The sequence below is a fragment of the Lissotriton vulgaris genome, chromosome 3_1, assembly GCF_964263255.1.
Source record: "Lissotriton vulgaris chromosome 3_1, aLisVul1.2, whole genome shotgun sequence".
NCBI lineage: Eukaryota > Metazoa > Chordata > Amphibia > Caudata > Salamandridae > Lissotriton > Lissotriton vulgaris.
Window position 1 is genome coordinate 2,136,296,890 of NC_141689.1, and position 15,203 is coordinate 2,136,312,092.

The following is a 15,203-nucleotide window of genomic DNA, read 5'->3' on the forward strand; positions in this document are numbered from 1 at the left end:
CTGCTCTTTCAAATTACCTTACCTCAAAAAGATTAAAGTCATCCACTCCTTGGTTTTTCGACGCTCTCAAGTTAGAAAAATAGTTATGTAAAAGGCTAGCGTGGAAATGGAGGTTCAATTATGATTTGTATTTACTTATTGAGCTTGTAGAGCGTGACAGCTACCCAAAAGGGTTTCCCGGCGCTAAGGGAAACAGGAGCCATATGAACTGAAGACAGAGTTACTGATTAAAAAGCCAGGTTTTGATGGCTTTATGGAAACGACCGTAACAGTTATCAGAACGGATGTCATTAGGAAGGAAGTTCCAGAGTCTGGGACCTAAGAAGGAAAAGGACCTGCCGCCCATTCTTGACAATCTGTATTTAGGCACGCAGAAGAGGACTTGAGAGGATGAGCGAAGTGTGCGTGCGGGGTAGTACATTTTTATAAGAGTTTGCAGATATCTGGGAGCCTTCCCGGTTTTAATTTTGTGCATGTAGCACAGGGTTTTGAATTTCACTCGGCTCTCTACTCTGAGCCAGTGAAGGTCCCTGAGGCGCCCTGAGATGGGTTTGTCTTTCTTGCAGCCGCAGAGTAAACATGCAGCTGCATTTTGGACCAGTTGGAGGCGCCTAGTAACTGCCTTGTTAGCCCCCAGGTAGAGTATGTTCCCATAATCCAAACGGGAGGTCACCAGGGCATTAACTACAGACCTCTGGGTGTCCACAGGCAGCATCCAGAGGATCTTCCTCAGCCCGCGCAGAATAGTGAAACAGATGGCCGCCACTTTATTCACCTGGGCTTGCATTGTCAGCCCATTGTCTGTAGTCACTCCCAGGTTGCGCACATGCTCGGATGGAGATGGAAGGGGTCCCATTTCGACTGGCCAGTGCTTGGAACTCCAAAGATCTTGTTTTTTCCCAAGGATCAGGACCTCAGTCTTCCCTCCATTCAGTTTGAGTAGGTTATGGTTCATCCAGAAGGCTATTTCCCTAAAACCCGACTGAAGGAGGGAGGTGGGGGCCTGATCCGATTGTGACAGGTAGAAAACGATTTGTGAGTCGTCAGCATAGGTAAACAGCGTGAGTCCTGCACGATCCGCAATATGAGCCATGGGAGTGTCAAAGATTGAAAAGAAGAGGGCTAAGAATCGAGCCCTGGGGTACCCCGTAAGGTGAAGAATATGTTCTGGACATAGAAGAATGAAAGAAGATTTGAAAGGTGCGATCGGTTAGAAAGGATGCCAACCATTTAAGAGCTTTGCCACCAATGCCCATGGCAGCCGGAGATCTGAGGAGGATATTATGGGAGATAGTTTCGAAAGAGGCACTGAGATCAAGAAGAATCTGTGCGGCTGTGATAAAGGGGCAAAAGCTATCTACCAGGTCACTTTGAAAGATATCACACTGCTATCTGGATGGCTCAAAAATCATTTCGGTGCATCTTCCATCTCAGAGGCAGGTAATAAATCCAAAAAGTGGTTTAAAATTGTGAACTCTTTTCTCTCCCCCAAAGCAATAGGAAATACTCTTTCCCCTTCTATGAAGTTATTGGAGGACCTCTTTTTTTTCTTTTTTAGGAAAATCCAAACTATCTATGAAGAATTTCTAGTGTTGAACCCCACTGATTTAGTTTTGATGGCTAGGGTCTGCTACTAACTAGATTTGACTCTATAACCTTAGAGGAGTTAGCAGCTGAGCTTGCAAGATGCAAATCAGGTTCCCATTGGACCCTTTCTTTCGTGCCATTTTAAAATGTGCTGCTCCTGTGGTGAATTCCATCATAAACAAAGTGATGAATGACTCACTGGACCTGGCGCTGGCTCCTAAAGCCAATCTACGACCTACAGATTCCACAATGGAGCCTCAGCAATTCTTATAAAAACTTTTAATTGATTCTCAATGAACTGCTGAAAGCAAAATCCAGAATCTTTGGTCTGCAAATCCTGCAATCAAAGCAGCATAATCTGTTTGGTGTAACTGGGTAACAGTTGCCATCTACACGAAACTAGCACCCCAAAAGGTACTGAACATTGTCGATATTCTTGGAAAACTAAACTCAGTTTTTTAAGACTATGTCTTGGTCTTTTTGATATAGGTGAAATTGTCCAAAAATGCAAATATGTTAGAGTGAATGCAGCCTGTCGCTTTTGGCCATACTTCAAGGAATCATTTGTGCATGTTCTTTATATGCGCCCAGACATTTCTTGGACAACCCTTTTGAGAACTCAGCAGAACAGCCTGGTCAGAGTCTGAATTGAACTGTTTTAAGGGACTGAGTGCAGGCTAACATCCAGATTTTTAAAACTTTATAGACAAAGTTCTTGACGGGATAGTCAGACAGCATGCTACCAGACTTGGGCCCAGCATTACATTATATTGGGGGCTGCGTTATATAATATTGGGAGCTAACTGGGCAAGCAAAACTCTTGTGTCTCCGGAGACATTTACTACATCATCACTGGTAGAGTCGTTTTTTAAAATTTCCTTATAGCACTAGTTGCTCAGATTATAGCTATGTTCTATATTGACATTTTTTTCAATGCAATGCTCATAAATGTATTTTAATATTTATTTATTATGGTGACAGGGTTACACAGATGTTGACACTTAAGTTCAGGTCAATCAGATGTTTTACAGTTAAAGGTAGAATTGAAACAGCAGGCAGCGTATTGCAAAATTATGTCACTGAACCATAACTGGGCCATCCAATTACAATCATCCTTCCTTGGGCAGTTTCCCTTCAGAAATTCCTTTAATGAAATACCTGAAATGGGAAGAAGACCTGCTGTCCTCATATTCCTAAATGTAGGCATCATTCTGAAGCATTTATTGAATACCTCTGTGGTAATCGTAGATCCTTTGGTTTAAGACACCTATAAGCACTGTACTACAAAGGCCCTTCAATGGAAACTGAAGACTCTTATCCCACTGGGTGGATCTATGGTGTCCGCAGGCAAACATGAAAGTTCAGTAGACCAAGAAGCTCTCTGTAACTAGAGGGTCACAGGTTTGTATCTTGAATGTTCCCACGCTGATGAAAGGAGACCAGTAAAATGAATAAGAACATATGTTATTAAGCCATGTAACTGATACACAGAGTGGTTGATTAGTGCACTATGCTAATATAGCTAGATATAGTAGTGAGTTCAATTTAAGCCTACCACAATGATGCTGTGTAATAGTCCCACCTAAAGAGTTCACACTGATATCAAAGCCTTGGGTTTGCATTAGTCCAGAGCCTTGGTGTAAAGGGAGTCTAAAGAACAGGCTGGCCTTAGACGTCTGGTAGAACTAAGAAAAAGCTGTGATATGCTACTTCTAGACAGCAGTCCTTTTCTAGTCTCTGGTGCTTGGGTAGCAAGTTCTATAGAGAAGTGGCATGGGAAAGAAGAGGGCCGCCACCCTAGCTTTTATATTGGAAGTGATATGGCAATAACAGACCTCTATTAGCTGATCTGAGACTTGATAAAGAACAGAGAGGCTAGAAATGTAATTCAACATTCCATTACGTAATGTCTTGCGGTCAAGGACAAGTGTTTAAATATGAAACTCTTCTCTTCACAGGAAACCAGTGGAGAGATTGGACTGCGGGGATAATATTAACATAGTGTTTTTGGCGAAATATGAACAGCATAATTCTGGGAGTAATAACAGCATGCTTAAAAGACTGGATGATTTTCCCCACTTGCTAAGGAGCTGTTTACAAGGTTGGTGATAATGAGTGATAATGCAGGAAGGCCAAAACTGACAACTCTTTTGTTAGTAATGTCACAGGACGGAGGAGCCTTCTTGTAAGAGGTCTAGTTGTTTCTGACTTTGGATTCAGGGGCTGGTGTAAACTCTTGTAGAATGTAGCTGCTAGAGGGGAAGGGAGATGGAGGTGGAACCAACAATTTAGGACTTCCAAAGTGTAGGAGGTTATCACTGAAGTCAGATCAGTGACCAAACAGGTCATAACGGAAACCAGCACAAATCAGTTCCTTGAAGATGCAGAAAAGTTCTTTGGCATAATTGGAACATTCAGAGATGCACAACTGGTAGTATTATTTTTTAACTTTGTGCAGACAGACAGATTTGCATCCTCGAGAATGGAGACATGGCAGAAGATTGAGCGAAGTCTGGTTTGGTTTTGAACCACCTCCTTTATAATGTTCTGCCTTGTTCATTTTGCCATTTTCATTTGGTTCAGGCTGCCAGTATCCCAATTATTAGATTCAGCGGGACAGCAACTGATGACGGTGGAGGAACACGGGAGTCTAGGGCATTGATTAACTTTAAGATCAGATTATCAAGAACAGCATCAGGATTGTTGAAATGAGGATCCAGGATATCTCTTAGAGACAGAATGAAGGCTTCCCGCTGTAATTTGTGCAGGTGATATCAGATGGGAGGGAGAACCAATGCTAGTTAAAACAGGCTTTGGGCCCACTTACTGGTACATTGTTTATAGAGATTTGTATTAGGATGTGGTATGACCATGTAACTGATGGAGTTCAAGAAAGCTGGAGTTCTGGTATTTCTGTAAGCAGGAGATCAAGACTAGGACCTTCATCATGTGTTTATGACCAGTTGTAGGAATCCAAATGGTTCTAAAATAAATTAGGGGTGAAAATTGGGGATGATCTGAATTTAATTTCCACTGGTGAAACTGAGTGAAGTTCTCAGCTTCATGAAGTTGCCTAGTTTGTGAACTAGTCACAACTTTCCCTCCATGTGAGGACTACAAACATAAAATGGGAATTTTTCCACCTTATCCTTTTTGTGGTAATATTCTTCTATGTAACGTAGGTTTTGCATGCCATTTTAGCTACAAAACCCACTTTTTGCACGTTTTTTTTCCCAGACACTTTTTTTGGTTTGAGTCTGTTCTTGATAGAAAACTTTCATGGGCTGAATGGTGAAGAGCATCAATATAATTGTTATAATCTCTTACAACACTGATTCATAATGGCCACAACTAAACACCCATTTGTTTATAAACTCGCTACCAAGTGTATCCTAAAACACCTTCAATCATTTGGTCCGGAACAGACGAGTATCTGACCTCTGCGACCTGCCCCATAGCAGCATTCGCCAATCCATCTTGTATATAGCCTCATCAATAGCTTCCCAGGACACTCCACTCTACAATTACTGGAAACACTACAGACGCCACCAGTCCCTTCGCCATCAGGCTGTTCTTTGCACCAGTAATGCCCTTTTCCTGCCTAAGTTAGCCCAGCTCAAATCAGGAAAAACTGGAGATGGTTATAATCCAACTGTACAACCTTCATTTTTATCGCCGCTGTTTAAAGCGGTTCTATCTACTTTGATCATTTAAAGATATTCCGCGTGGTGCTACCCACCAACATATCGCCAGGACATTAAGAGGACAGTTATGCCACTGCCACCAGCTGTAATGACCCCTCATCAGGTTGCAGTAATTCTCATAGCACTTTAATAATTTCTCCAATTGAGGGCCCTGGAGTCTGCGCATTGACACGCAGCAGTTTGAAGTGGGCAACTCTTCATAAGTTTATGAGTTCTTATGTTGCATCCTTTTCCTTTTGTTACCTTTGATGGACAATAGGTCCTGTACTGCTGAAGAGGCCTTGACTTCAGCTCCAAGGACTGAATTTGCTACAATCTTTCCAAACAGTGCACCCTGCTTGGCAGGCCTCCCACCATCTATTCCACAGCTTTCACAGTATCTTTGACAGAGATTGCTTTATCTAAGAGGTATGAATGCAGCAAACTAATGGAGCGCATCAGGGCTCTCTCTCCCAAACTGTGAGCCTGTCTTCTTCTGTTAAATCTTAACTTTATGCCTTCAGTCTTGCCACCTGTGCTTCCAAAAAGTATGTAAAACTCCTCCTGTTCCTCCTATCAGAAGGACCACAGCCAAGATCCCCCATTTGGGGATGGGTTTCAAGAAAAAAACAGTCCTTGGGGCGTCTGATCGTGCACAGAGGGGAACCAAGGAAACCTCTATCTCCCCAGCTTTGATTAAATAGCACAGGCAGCTATCTGTACTGTAGTGTGGGCTGGGCCTTGTTGCACCCATTGTTAAATTAGCATAGGATTATTAGAAGTGTAAACGCCATTTTACCTTTTTTTGCACATGGCACTGCATAGAACTGTTGTTGTAAGTTAGGCTGCGTGAAATGCTTCACATGAGAATGGCTTGTTTTCAGCATCCCTAGACTTAACTTTGTGACTCTAGTCTGCACACTTAGTGCTAAAGCCTCCAAGGTTATCACGTTCTAGCCATAACATATATGCAGCTGAAAGCCAACGTGTTTCTGGCGCCTTTAATATCACACTGTAGGCATGATTTCATGCACTTGGAAGAAGCCAGTTTTTCCAGAGAGACAGAGAGCTTTTGCAGATCCTGATGTGATTCACACCTGCTGATCTTGGAGGTATGGGGTCCCCAAACAAGCCAAAGAGACCTTCTATATTTTATAAAACATAGTTGCTACCTAGGGAGGGTGAATTACTAGGCGCTATAGGATCTATTTTCACCATCATTATAATATGATTTCTCCTTTTGTGTTTTATGGAATTGTAACAATGCTGCTCATATTATTTCTTATCATATGTCTGCTTATATTAGCAAAGATACTGCATCTAGAAGCACGTCATGAAAATAAATATTTTAACCTTTCCGAGTCTCTTTTTTTTACTCCTGTTGTGGATTGGTATGAGAGTATAACGAAAGAGTGTTATTGCTTCCCACCATTCCGGATTATAACCTAAATCACATGTTCTGAGTTGTCTAATCATTGGATGAAGAGCTAATGTGACACTGACTGATGCTAGCTGGTTAGGTTTTCTAGCACTAAGGTGAGTTTTTTGGTACACCACAATTCACTGAGGTCCTGTGCACAGTTCTGTGTAGGAGCAGAATCCCTGCGTAAGTACCTTCTCAATTCATCACAGCTCCACCAACAGTCATAGCCTTCCGAAGATTTGCAACTGCCGGCTTCTAACTTTTCTGTGCCCGGACACATACCACAGCTTTTGAGCTAAGCAAGATGACAGAGCAGGATCAAAGTCTGTGCCTCCCTCATAGCAGCAGGACCCTAAACAGAGTACCACAAGGAGCACAAAGTCTTCTATAGGTGGTGGATTTGAAAGAAGCCGGGGGAGTGACAATAGGCACAAGACTTTGGCTTCACTTATGAGCACCAGCATTCCTTGACCATCTTGTGTCCACAACGACCACACACTGCCGCGCACACTTTTGTTTCATTAGACTATTTTGCAATTTCATTAAGTTACTAAAATAAGGAAAGATTAAAAAACACAATTGGGTTGGGATAAAGTTGGATGCTTTTACACACCTCTAAGGCAACAGCTCTACCAATGCAACTCTTCTGCAAAGATTGCACAACTCAAACTACAATGGTGAACTTTAGATTCGACTAGCATCTTTTTGCAGTATCGTCATCACTACCTTTAGCGACTCTCAATCCATATAATTAACTAGAGGTGACTAATGCCATTTTGTTAGGGTTGTGTATGTCCTTCGCTACTTTTTAGTCAACAATTTTGTAGCATAACAAAAACCTATATCTTCATTTACAAAATCATAAAACGATATCAATATTTAAATTGATGAAGCAAGCTAGACTTTAATTCATTTAGCATTCTGAGAGACATGCAATGCTCAAGCACTAGGTGTAGTGTATGGGCACAGCTGAGTTCCACTCACGGCTTCTGTTTCATGCAAGAATGAACCAACTCCAAAGCTCCAAAATAAATCGTCCACTGCCTGTCCTAAACACCAAGGAATGGTACTCAATAATTCAAAGACAATACCAACGCAGAGTAGATAGACTGCTACAAGAAATTTAACCATTCACAAATAGTCTAAAGTTAAAACATCTTTATGGGTACGAACTAATTATGTCACTGAAAAGCCATATTTTACTTATCAGTAAAATTAATAGTGTTGGTCCTTAAACAACAGAAGTTAATTTGATAACGGCAATTGTAGCAGATACATTCAAGAGTATAGACAGGCAACAACAAGCAGTCAGAAATGGCCACTTGAGGCTAGCTGTCACCTAAAGATCTTCTGATGGGCCAAAACCATACACCAAGGCTGTACGGGCTATTCACGTTACATTCATTTTCAATATTTGGCATAGGCAGCAGCAGCACAAGTAACAGTTCAAAGAAGATCATTGTTCCTTCAACCTGACAAACGCTGGCAACCTGGCGGATTAGCCTTTATTGCAAGGGGAGACGAGGAAGGCATGTTAGGGGTGTTCAAGACTATACATATTTTCCTTGACTGCTGCAACTGGAGAAGAGAACAAAGTTGTAAAGATGAGGGCAGGGATGTGGTAGAGCTAAGGGCAGAGAGGGGATCAGGGAATGCGATCAAAGCAGGAACGGAGAAATGGCTACAGGATAAAGAGTGGGGAGAGCTGCAGAAACACCACATTGCCATTTGTGGTAAGGTAATCTGGAGATCCAGTTACTACAGGTATGTGGCTGAGAAGAAAGACACCTTACAGCATGATTCTGCAGACTGGGAACAATTTGCTGAGCAGATCAGGAGAAAGGAAATAATACAGGTATGGTCACTCAGAAGAAAGGGGGCACTGCAAGGAGGAAATCTAAAAAGTTTGGAAATTTTGGAAGAAGACCATGAGACAGACCCCTCCAGTAAGGGGAAAGGCACAAAAAACATTAGGGAATTGGATCTTCACTGCATAATAGTAACTCTATATCATAGTTTGCAGCTTTTAACTGCTACTTGCTATAGTAGTTTCTGCTGAAAATGACACACTTATTTTATACTGAATAACCTTCTGTAGCCATGATCATGCCCATCGGTTGACTAAACTTCTTTCAAGAATGTAGCAAATCACTGCAGCAACGCATGCAACTCATGGTAGGAAAACATCATGGAAGCAGGTGAGGAAAATTAAATGGGACTGACCTGAAGCAATCGTTCCTGTTCTTGCTGCCACTTTTCCTGGCGCTTCCGTTCTTCTTCTGGATCCCAAGTCCAGAAATTCACACGTTTCGTTAAGTTTAGCGTAGGTACTAAAACCTATTTGTGCATATATCAAAACAAGGAGATTTCAAATAGTGCACAGCATATGTATGTTTGGTGATAAAAACACCAGTCAAATGAAACAAAATAAAAAATTACTTTTTCGTAAAGAAAAAAATTATATAGAAAGCTAGCCTCTGATTTGTGAAAAGGCCTCCTTGCCACAGTGTCTGTATTGCTTCTGTAGCAGAAAATCAAAAACCCACTGTGACGGGTTCAGAGACCTAGTTTGTGTGTATGGTTGCTGCCAAATTTTGTCAGTTTTTACCAAAATGAGAAAGAAAAATTTATTTCTAGAGTCCCCTCACTCACCGGGGTTTCCCCACGGTGACATGCTTCATCATTGGGGCCATCCCAGTTCTCTACGAAAAGGGGCGTGCTGCGACTAGCGGACTACGCAGGAGCACTATATTTGTGAAGACATCGGATAATGCACAGAAGGCTATACATGACAGACCAGACACCACTGTGCAGGTACCCATGAACTGGAGATAATCAATACTGGCAGCTAGAAGAGAATTTAGATCCTGCCAGTAGCCCTCTTTGCAGACAAGAAAGTAATCATCTGCAAAAGGCTGCATAATAGTGCGAAGAGCTAGCATGCATTGACACTTTAGGCGCTATTCATCAGAGACACACTTGCAACTGGTATCACTACGCCAAATGTGACGTTAACTACCAGGATATTGAAAGTGCTACTAGCCACTGTTCTGCCACATCCACGCACCACAATCTCCAACCCAGACCCTAGAGGTGCTTATGAGTCAAGATCACATCCCAGCTACCAGTATACCCTGTCTTCAAAGTAGCAGTAGGCAAGTGGTGCGTCAGTGGTCTAGAAGTAATTAAGGGACCTTTTGCACATGGATTTTAGGCTATCTTTTCCGTAGGAATATCGGTCATGAGATATTAGGACATGGTCAAGTGGGTCTAAGTAGTTATCGTCTACCAAAATTAAATTAGCATTTCTATGGAAACAAAAGAAACATCGGCTTGGTTTTATAGAACAAAATAGTACTAGGCATGCTAATTATCTTTCATATAGCAGTAACACAACAATTTAACAGCTGGTAGACAAGGACAGGCATCAATTTACCACCTGTAATCTTCTAATTAATTGCAGTATAGAAAAACAAACTTAAGACGCTTTACCATCTCAGCACTCTTAAGAGCCGTCCAATTCTCACAAAATCTTCTGTAAGTGTTCAGCGATAATGTGTTGAGAAATAAACATTTGAGCATGCATAGCATACACCATAATGGGTCACTCCACCAGTTTCACCTTAAAGTCCCATCACCCGTGCAGGAAAGAAGTGTATACTTTACCACAAAGTTTAGTCCTTGCGACAAATATGTCGGTCTTTTGAACATGTCTTGAATGTTGAAAAAGTCACAAAACTTGCTTACCTGGCATTAACAACATAACTGGAAAATGCATTTTAACTGCAGATTCCTCATCTTTGAAATATACCGAGGCAGAAACTGCATTATCTGTTAAAGCCCTAATAGCGCCAGATGGGGCTACAGATACCCGGTTATGGATTCTAAAGTCAACATGATCATTGGAAGGTACAGCACTTCAATCTGTCAGGGCTGGTGTCTGAACCATTGGTGTCCATTGATCCAGCCTGCAACCCAGGCTCTCTGAAATCACCTCATCAAGAGGTTCGCCCTCAAAATGTTTACAATACTGCTCTTCGTCTGAATACTGCCCAATTGAGGATATGAAGTGGATGACCATGCTCTTCCGCTGCATCAAAAGGGCTGGCACTGTAAAGAGACAGCTTGTGGTGCGTGCCAACTTCACAGCTAATATCAAACAGATAAACTCCAACAAAAGCTTCAAACACCAACAGCCACTGCTACTGTGGAGGCTGTTGGTCGATGTGCAGTTGAACTAGCACACTGTGTACAAATCACAGGAAATATAGCAAGCACCAGACTGCTTGGAGTTGGTGTTCGGAAATCCAAGGTGTCAGAGTACACAAGCTGAAGATTCAATCATGGAAGTGAGAAGAGGAGCAGGCACCAAGAAGCACTAAAAGCTGGTATTTGAAGTGCTTCAAGTTTCACTTGCAGGGTTGAGATCTCAGGCAAGAGCAGATATGGTGGCAATCAAAAGACCTATGTCAATTGATAAAATGGATGGCTTCGCCGAAGAGATAACCAACCTTAAGAAAATTGTGGCTTTTTGTTTTTTTTTAGACTGTTTAGACTTCCCGTCTCTCCTGCACACTCCACAGTTAGAGTTTGAGGGTGGAAACTCAGTGTGCCAGAGTCTCGAACTCTACTGGCGATAAAAAGAGGGCAGAGTCTGAAACATATGTATGGTTCCTGGTGACACTGTTGCTGTAGGTATTTACAGAGTACCAGCCTGTTGGAATTTCCAAGTTGAAGAATCTGCACAAAATAGAGGCAACTGAGCTACATACATACCATGACCTTTCGCATTCTATTTTAAGTGATAGCTGGCAGGTTCCTGCAGTGCCCAGAATAGTAAGCGTGCCTGTGCCAGAAATATGCATCACACTCACAGTGTGTATATTCAAGCAAAGATGAAGTAGTTCTCACTCACAAGCTGACACGTCACAACTTTCCGTACTTGACTGATGAACGACACATGCTCCTGTGAAGTTACCCAAATTAATGAAATGTAAATGTATACCTTAACGCATCATTTAGACCAAGGTAACTGTAGTGGTGTGGCACATATTTTTCATTAATTTCAGATAACGGAGGGTTGAACAGGAGTGCTCTCTACACAAATGTTTCCTCTCAAAGACAGTTTGACTTTGGCTCCAATCTGTCTTAACCAACAACAAACCCAAATCCAAATAAGATGCCTCAGTTCATTGTGTGAATGTCAGGTTTGCAGTCTTATACAATGTGCAATCAATGCAAGAGGTGCGACATAGATCAGCAGTAAAGCGGACAAAAACAAGGTGAACCCTGGAAAAACCCTGTAACAGTTACTGTTGTGTATGGCAGAAAAGGTCCTAAGCTAGCCTTTCAATACAGGTCTAAAAAGCTTTTATGGAAAGTGAGCCTCTCCCATGTTTATCCTAAGGTCATGTCTTTAGTGCTTTATGCTGGAGGAAAGATGGAATCTACACTAGGGCTGGGATGCGAGTCCAGCCAAACTCTGGATTTCTATGTAGACTTAATATACAGAGCATCATCATGGAAATATATATCAACCCTGCATGTGGGTGTTCTCAGGTAATCAGCACAATGAAACCAATGGTGATGTGTGTCTGCACAGAGGAAGCAGAATAGTCCACAAGATCATGGTTAGAAATGGGGTCCTCTAGTTAGCAATGGATTGCACCTTTGTCAAAATAGGGACCCTTGCTTCTAGTCTGGGAAAGGGGAATACACTCCTAAAATAACCCCTGCTCACCCCTTGGTAGCTTGGCACGAGCAGACGGGCTTATCTCAGAGGCAGTGTGTAAAGCATTTGTGAACACAAAGTAATACAGTGAAAACACTACAAATGGACACCACACCAGTTTAGAAAAATAAGTAATCTTTACTAGACAACACAAGACCAAACAACAAAAATCCACAATACAATATCAAGAAGAGGACTTTAAAATGGTAGAAATAGCTTAGTTCAATGTAGGTGGTAAATGAGACACATTACTTTCAAAGTACCTTGGATGTGTCACGCAAAACAAACAAAAGGGTCGCAGGGAAGGTGATGCGTCGGTTCCTTGCTTCGGGGGAGGTGTTAAAATGTAAAATCTGATTCTCTCATTTTTTAATCAAGCTATGCCTCATACATTTTTCACCTCTGCCCTGCTTCCAGCCTGGCTCTATCCTTGACATCGCATCTGTATAAACATGAGTAAAGAATCTAGATTGGGGCATTGTAGGCTGTGTAAACATGCAGAGTCAGCGCAAAAGAACAGCTGGGGTCTTCTCAAGGGTTTTCAGACAATGGTAAAGCCTTAAGTAAAGTTAACCCAGATAGCAAATCTCGTTGTGCAGCTTTAGGACGCGACAATTGCACAAGGCACCAAGGGTGTCGATTCTTACCTTTACCTCCTTTGTATGTTTTTCCCTAAGCTCTATTGACCTCTGGGCGTCCCTTGTTTGTGATCCTTTGCTATAAAAACCCATGTAACCATCGTTTGATGTGCTTTCTCCTTGAGTATCTCTATGGTGCTTGTTGGATGAGGCCCCATTAATGAATGCTAATAAATGACCTATGGTTTGTACTTCGCTCCAGTGCCGATTCCTCCTTACTTGTTAAGAACCTGAGGACGAAGGGTGACCCTGCACCAGTGAGTTATCAATAACTCGCTTCCACAGAGGGGATGTGTTGGTTCCTTACTGCTGTGCAGGGGAGGTGATGTGACGTTTTCTTACCGGAGAGGAGGTGATACAACGGTTTCTTACTGCGTTCCAGTTACGATAAGTTGGTGCCTCGATGCGAGGATCCGGTGTGATGTGACAAAATGGCTTCTTTGATGCGATGTGACCACTTGGATGCGATGCCTGCATGCCTGACGGCCGTGCGGCAAACTTAGTAAACTCGTGAGCCGCGACAGGCCCCGTGACACGCTTCTCCGGTGATGCGACAGCAACCTCTGTGGCGGCTACATGCTTCTCCGGTGATGCGACATGCTTCTTCGGCGATGCGTCGGCAAACAGCTACGGCACACACGCTTCTTCGGCGATGCGACGGCAACAGCTGCGGCAGCATCACACTTCTTCCTCATTGCGTCGTGCTTCCAGCTCCCAGCGATACGCAGTCTCCTGAGGCCCCAAAACAACAGCATGCACCTCTCTGCAGGTAGAATTCCCTGCAAGGAAATTCAGGAGGAGCTGGTGGTGAAGTCTTTGTGGCCCTGAGACTTCAGAACAAGAGGCAAGCTCAAGTTCAAGTCCTTGGAGATGTTCTTGAAGATAGTTAAAGTACACACAACGTTCCTTTTCTCCTTTCCTTGGCAATAAGTAACCACTGCAGGCCAACCCCAAACAGCACACAGCAAATGGGCAGTCTCCTCCTTCAGCTTCCTTGGTTTCTTTCCTTGGCAAAGGTTCTTCTTAATTCCCAGAAGTGATCTAAAGTTCTGGGGTCTGGGCCCCAATATTTATACTATTAAATCCTTTGTTCTCTGAAGGCAGAGTGTCTGTACCTGGTCAAAACCTGTTCTGTCCTCCTTGGTGCAGCTTCCTGGCAGGAGGTGGAGACCCCATTGTTGAAAGCTGACCTGTCCCAGGTAGCTGAAAGGAAAACTCCTCCCCCTACTCTATTTAATGCAGGGTCTATTCAGCCCAGCCCTGACCCATCAGACTGCTGGAGCCAATGCCCTCTCAAGCCCCTTCACTCACAAACCAGACATGGAATACACAAACCTAGCAGAGACATACTGGATGGTTAGGCAAGAAAATACCTACTTTCTAAAAGTGGCATTTTCAAACACAGAATGTAAAAATCACCCTCACTAAAATATGTATTTTAACATTCTGAGTTCAGGCGTACTTGAATTTCTACCTTGTTCCCTGGGTCAGATATGATTATAATATGTTATAATCAAACTCCCCATTTTGGCCTATGGGAACAGGTAGCCTTGCAATAGTGAAAAACGAAATTGGTTGTAATTCACTATCAGGACATGCCACACACACCAGGGCATGTCCTACCTTTCACATACAATGCACCCTGCCCATAGGGGGTGACTAACACGTAGAAAAGGGAAGGTTTAGGGACTGGCAAGGGGGTGCACTTGCCAAATCGACATGGCAGTTGCAGACTGCACAGAGGCTGTGCAATGGCAGGCCTGAGCCATATTTTACAAGCTGCTTCTGTGGGTGGCACAATCAGTGCTGCAAGCCCACCAGCAGCATTTGATTTACAGGCCCTGGGCACACATGGAGCATTGTACTAGGGTCTGACATGTAAATCAAATAAGCCAATCATGGAGTCACTAATTCATTACAACAATTTACAATAGGGAGCACTTGCACTCTGGCACTGAATAGCAGTGGCAAAGTGCCCTAAGTATCTAGACCAGCAAAAACACAGGAGGCAACAGCAAAAAATGGAAGGGAGACCCACGCCAATGGTGCCAGGTCCAACAATCATATATACCAGTTAGACTGTTACTTTCCTGATTCCCATAATGTCTTCTTCCCTCTGATGGACAGCAAGTCTGCCATGA

General features: G+C 42.8%; 1 protein-coding gene across 7 annotated transcripts in view; it reads right to left on the reverse strand.

Annotated features, from left to right (window-relative positions):
- Positions 1 to 15,203, reverse strand: part of LIMCH1 (LIM and calponin homology domains 1) — an 892,718-nt gene that overhangs the window by 92,809 nt on the left and 784,706 nt on the right. For all 7 annotated transcript variants that reach the window (XM_086962709.1, XM_086962710.1, XM_086962708.1 and 4 more), the window contains one exon: positions 8,917 to 9,030. In XM_086962709.1, the coding sequence (XP_086818835.1) occupies positions 8,917 to 9,030 (114 nt within the window). The remainder of the gene's footprint in view (positions 1 to 8,916; positions 9,031 to 15,203) is intronic.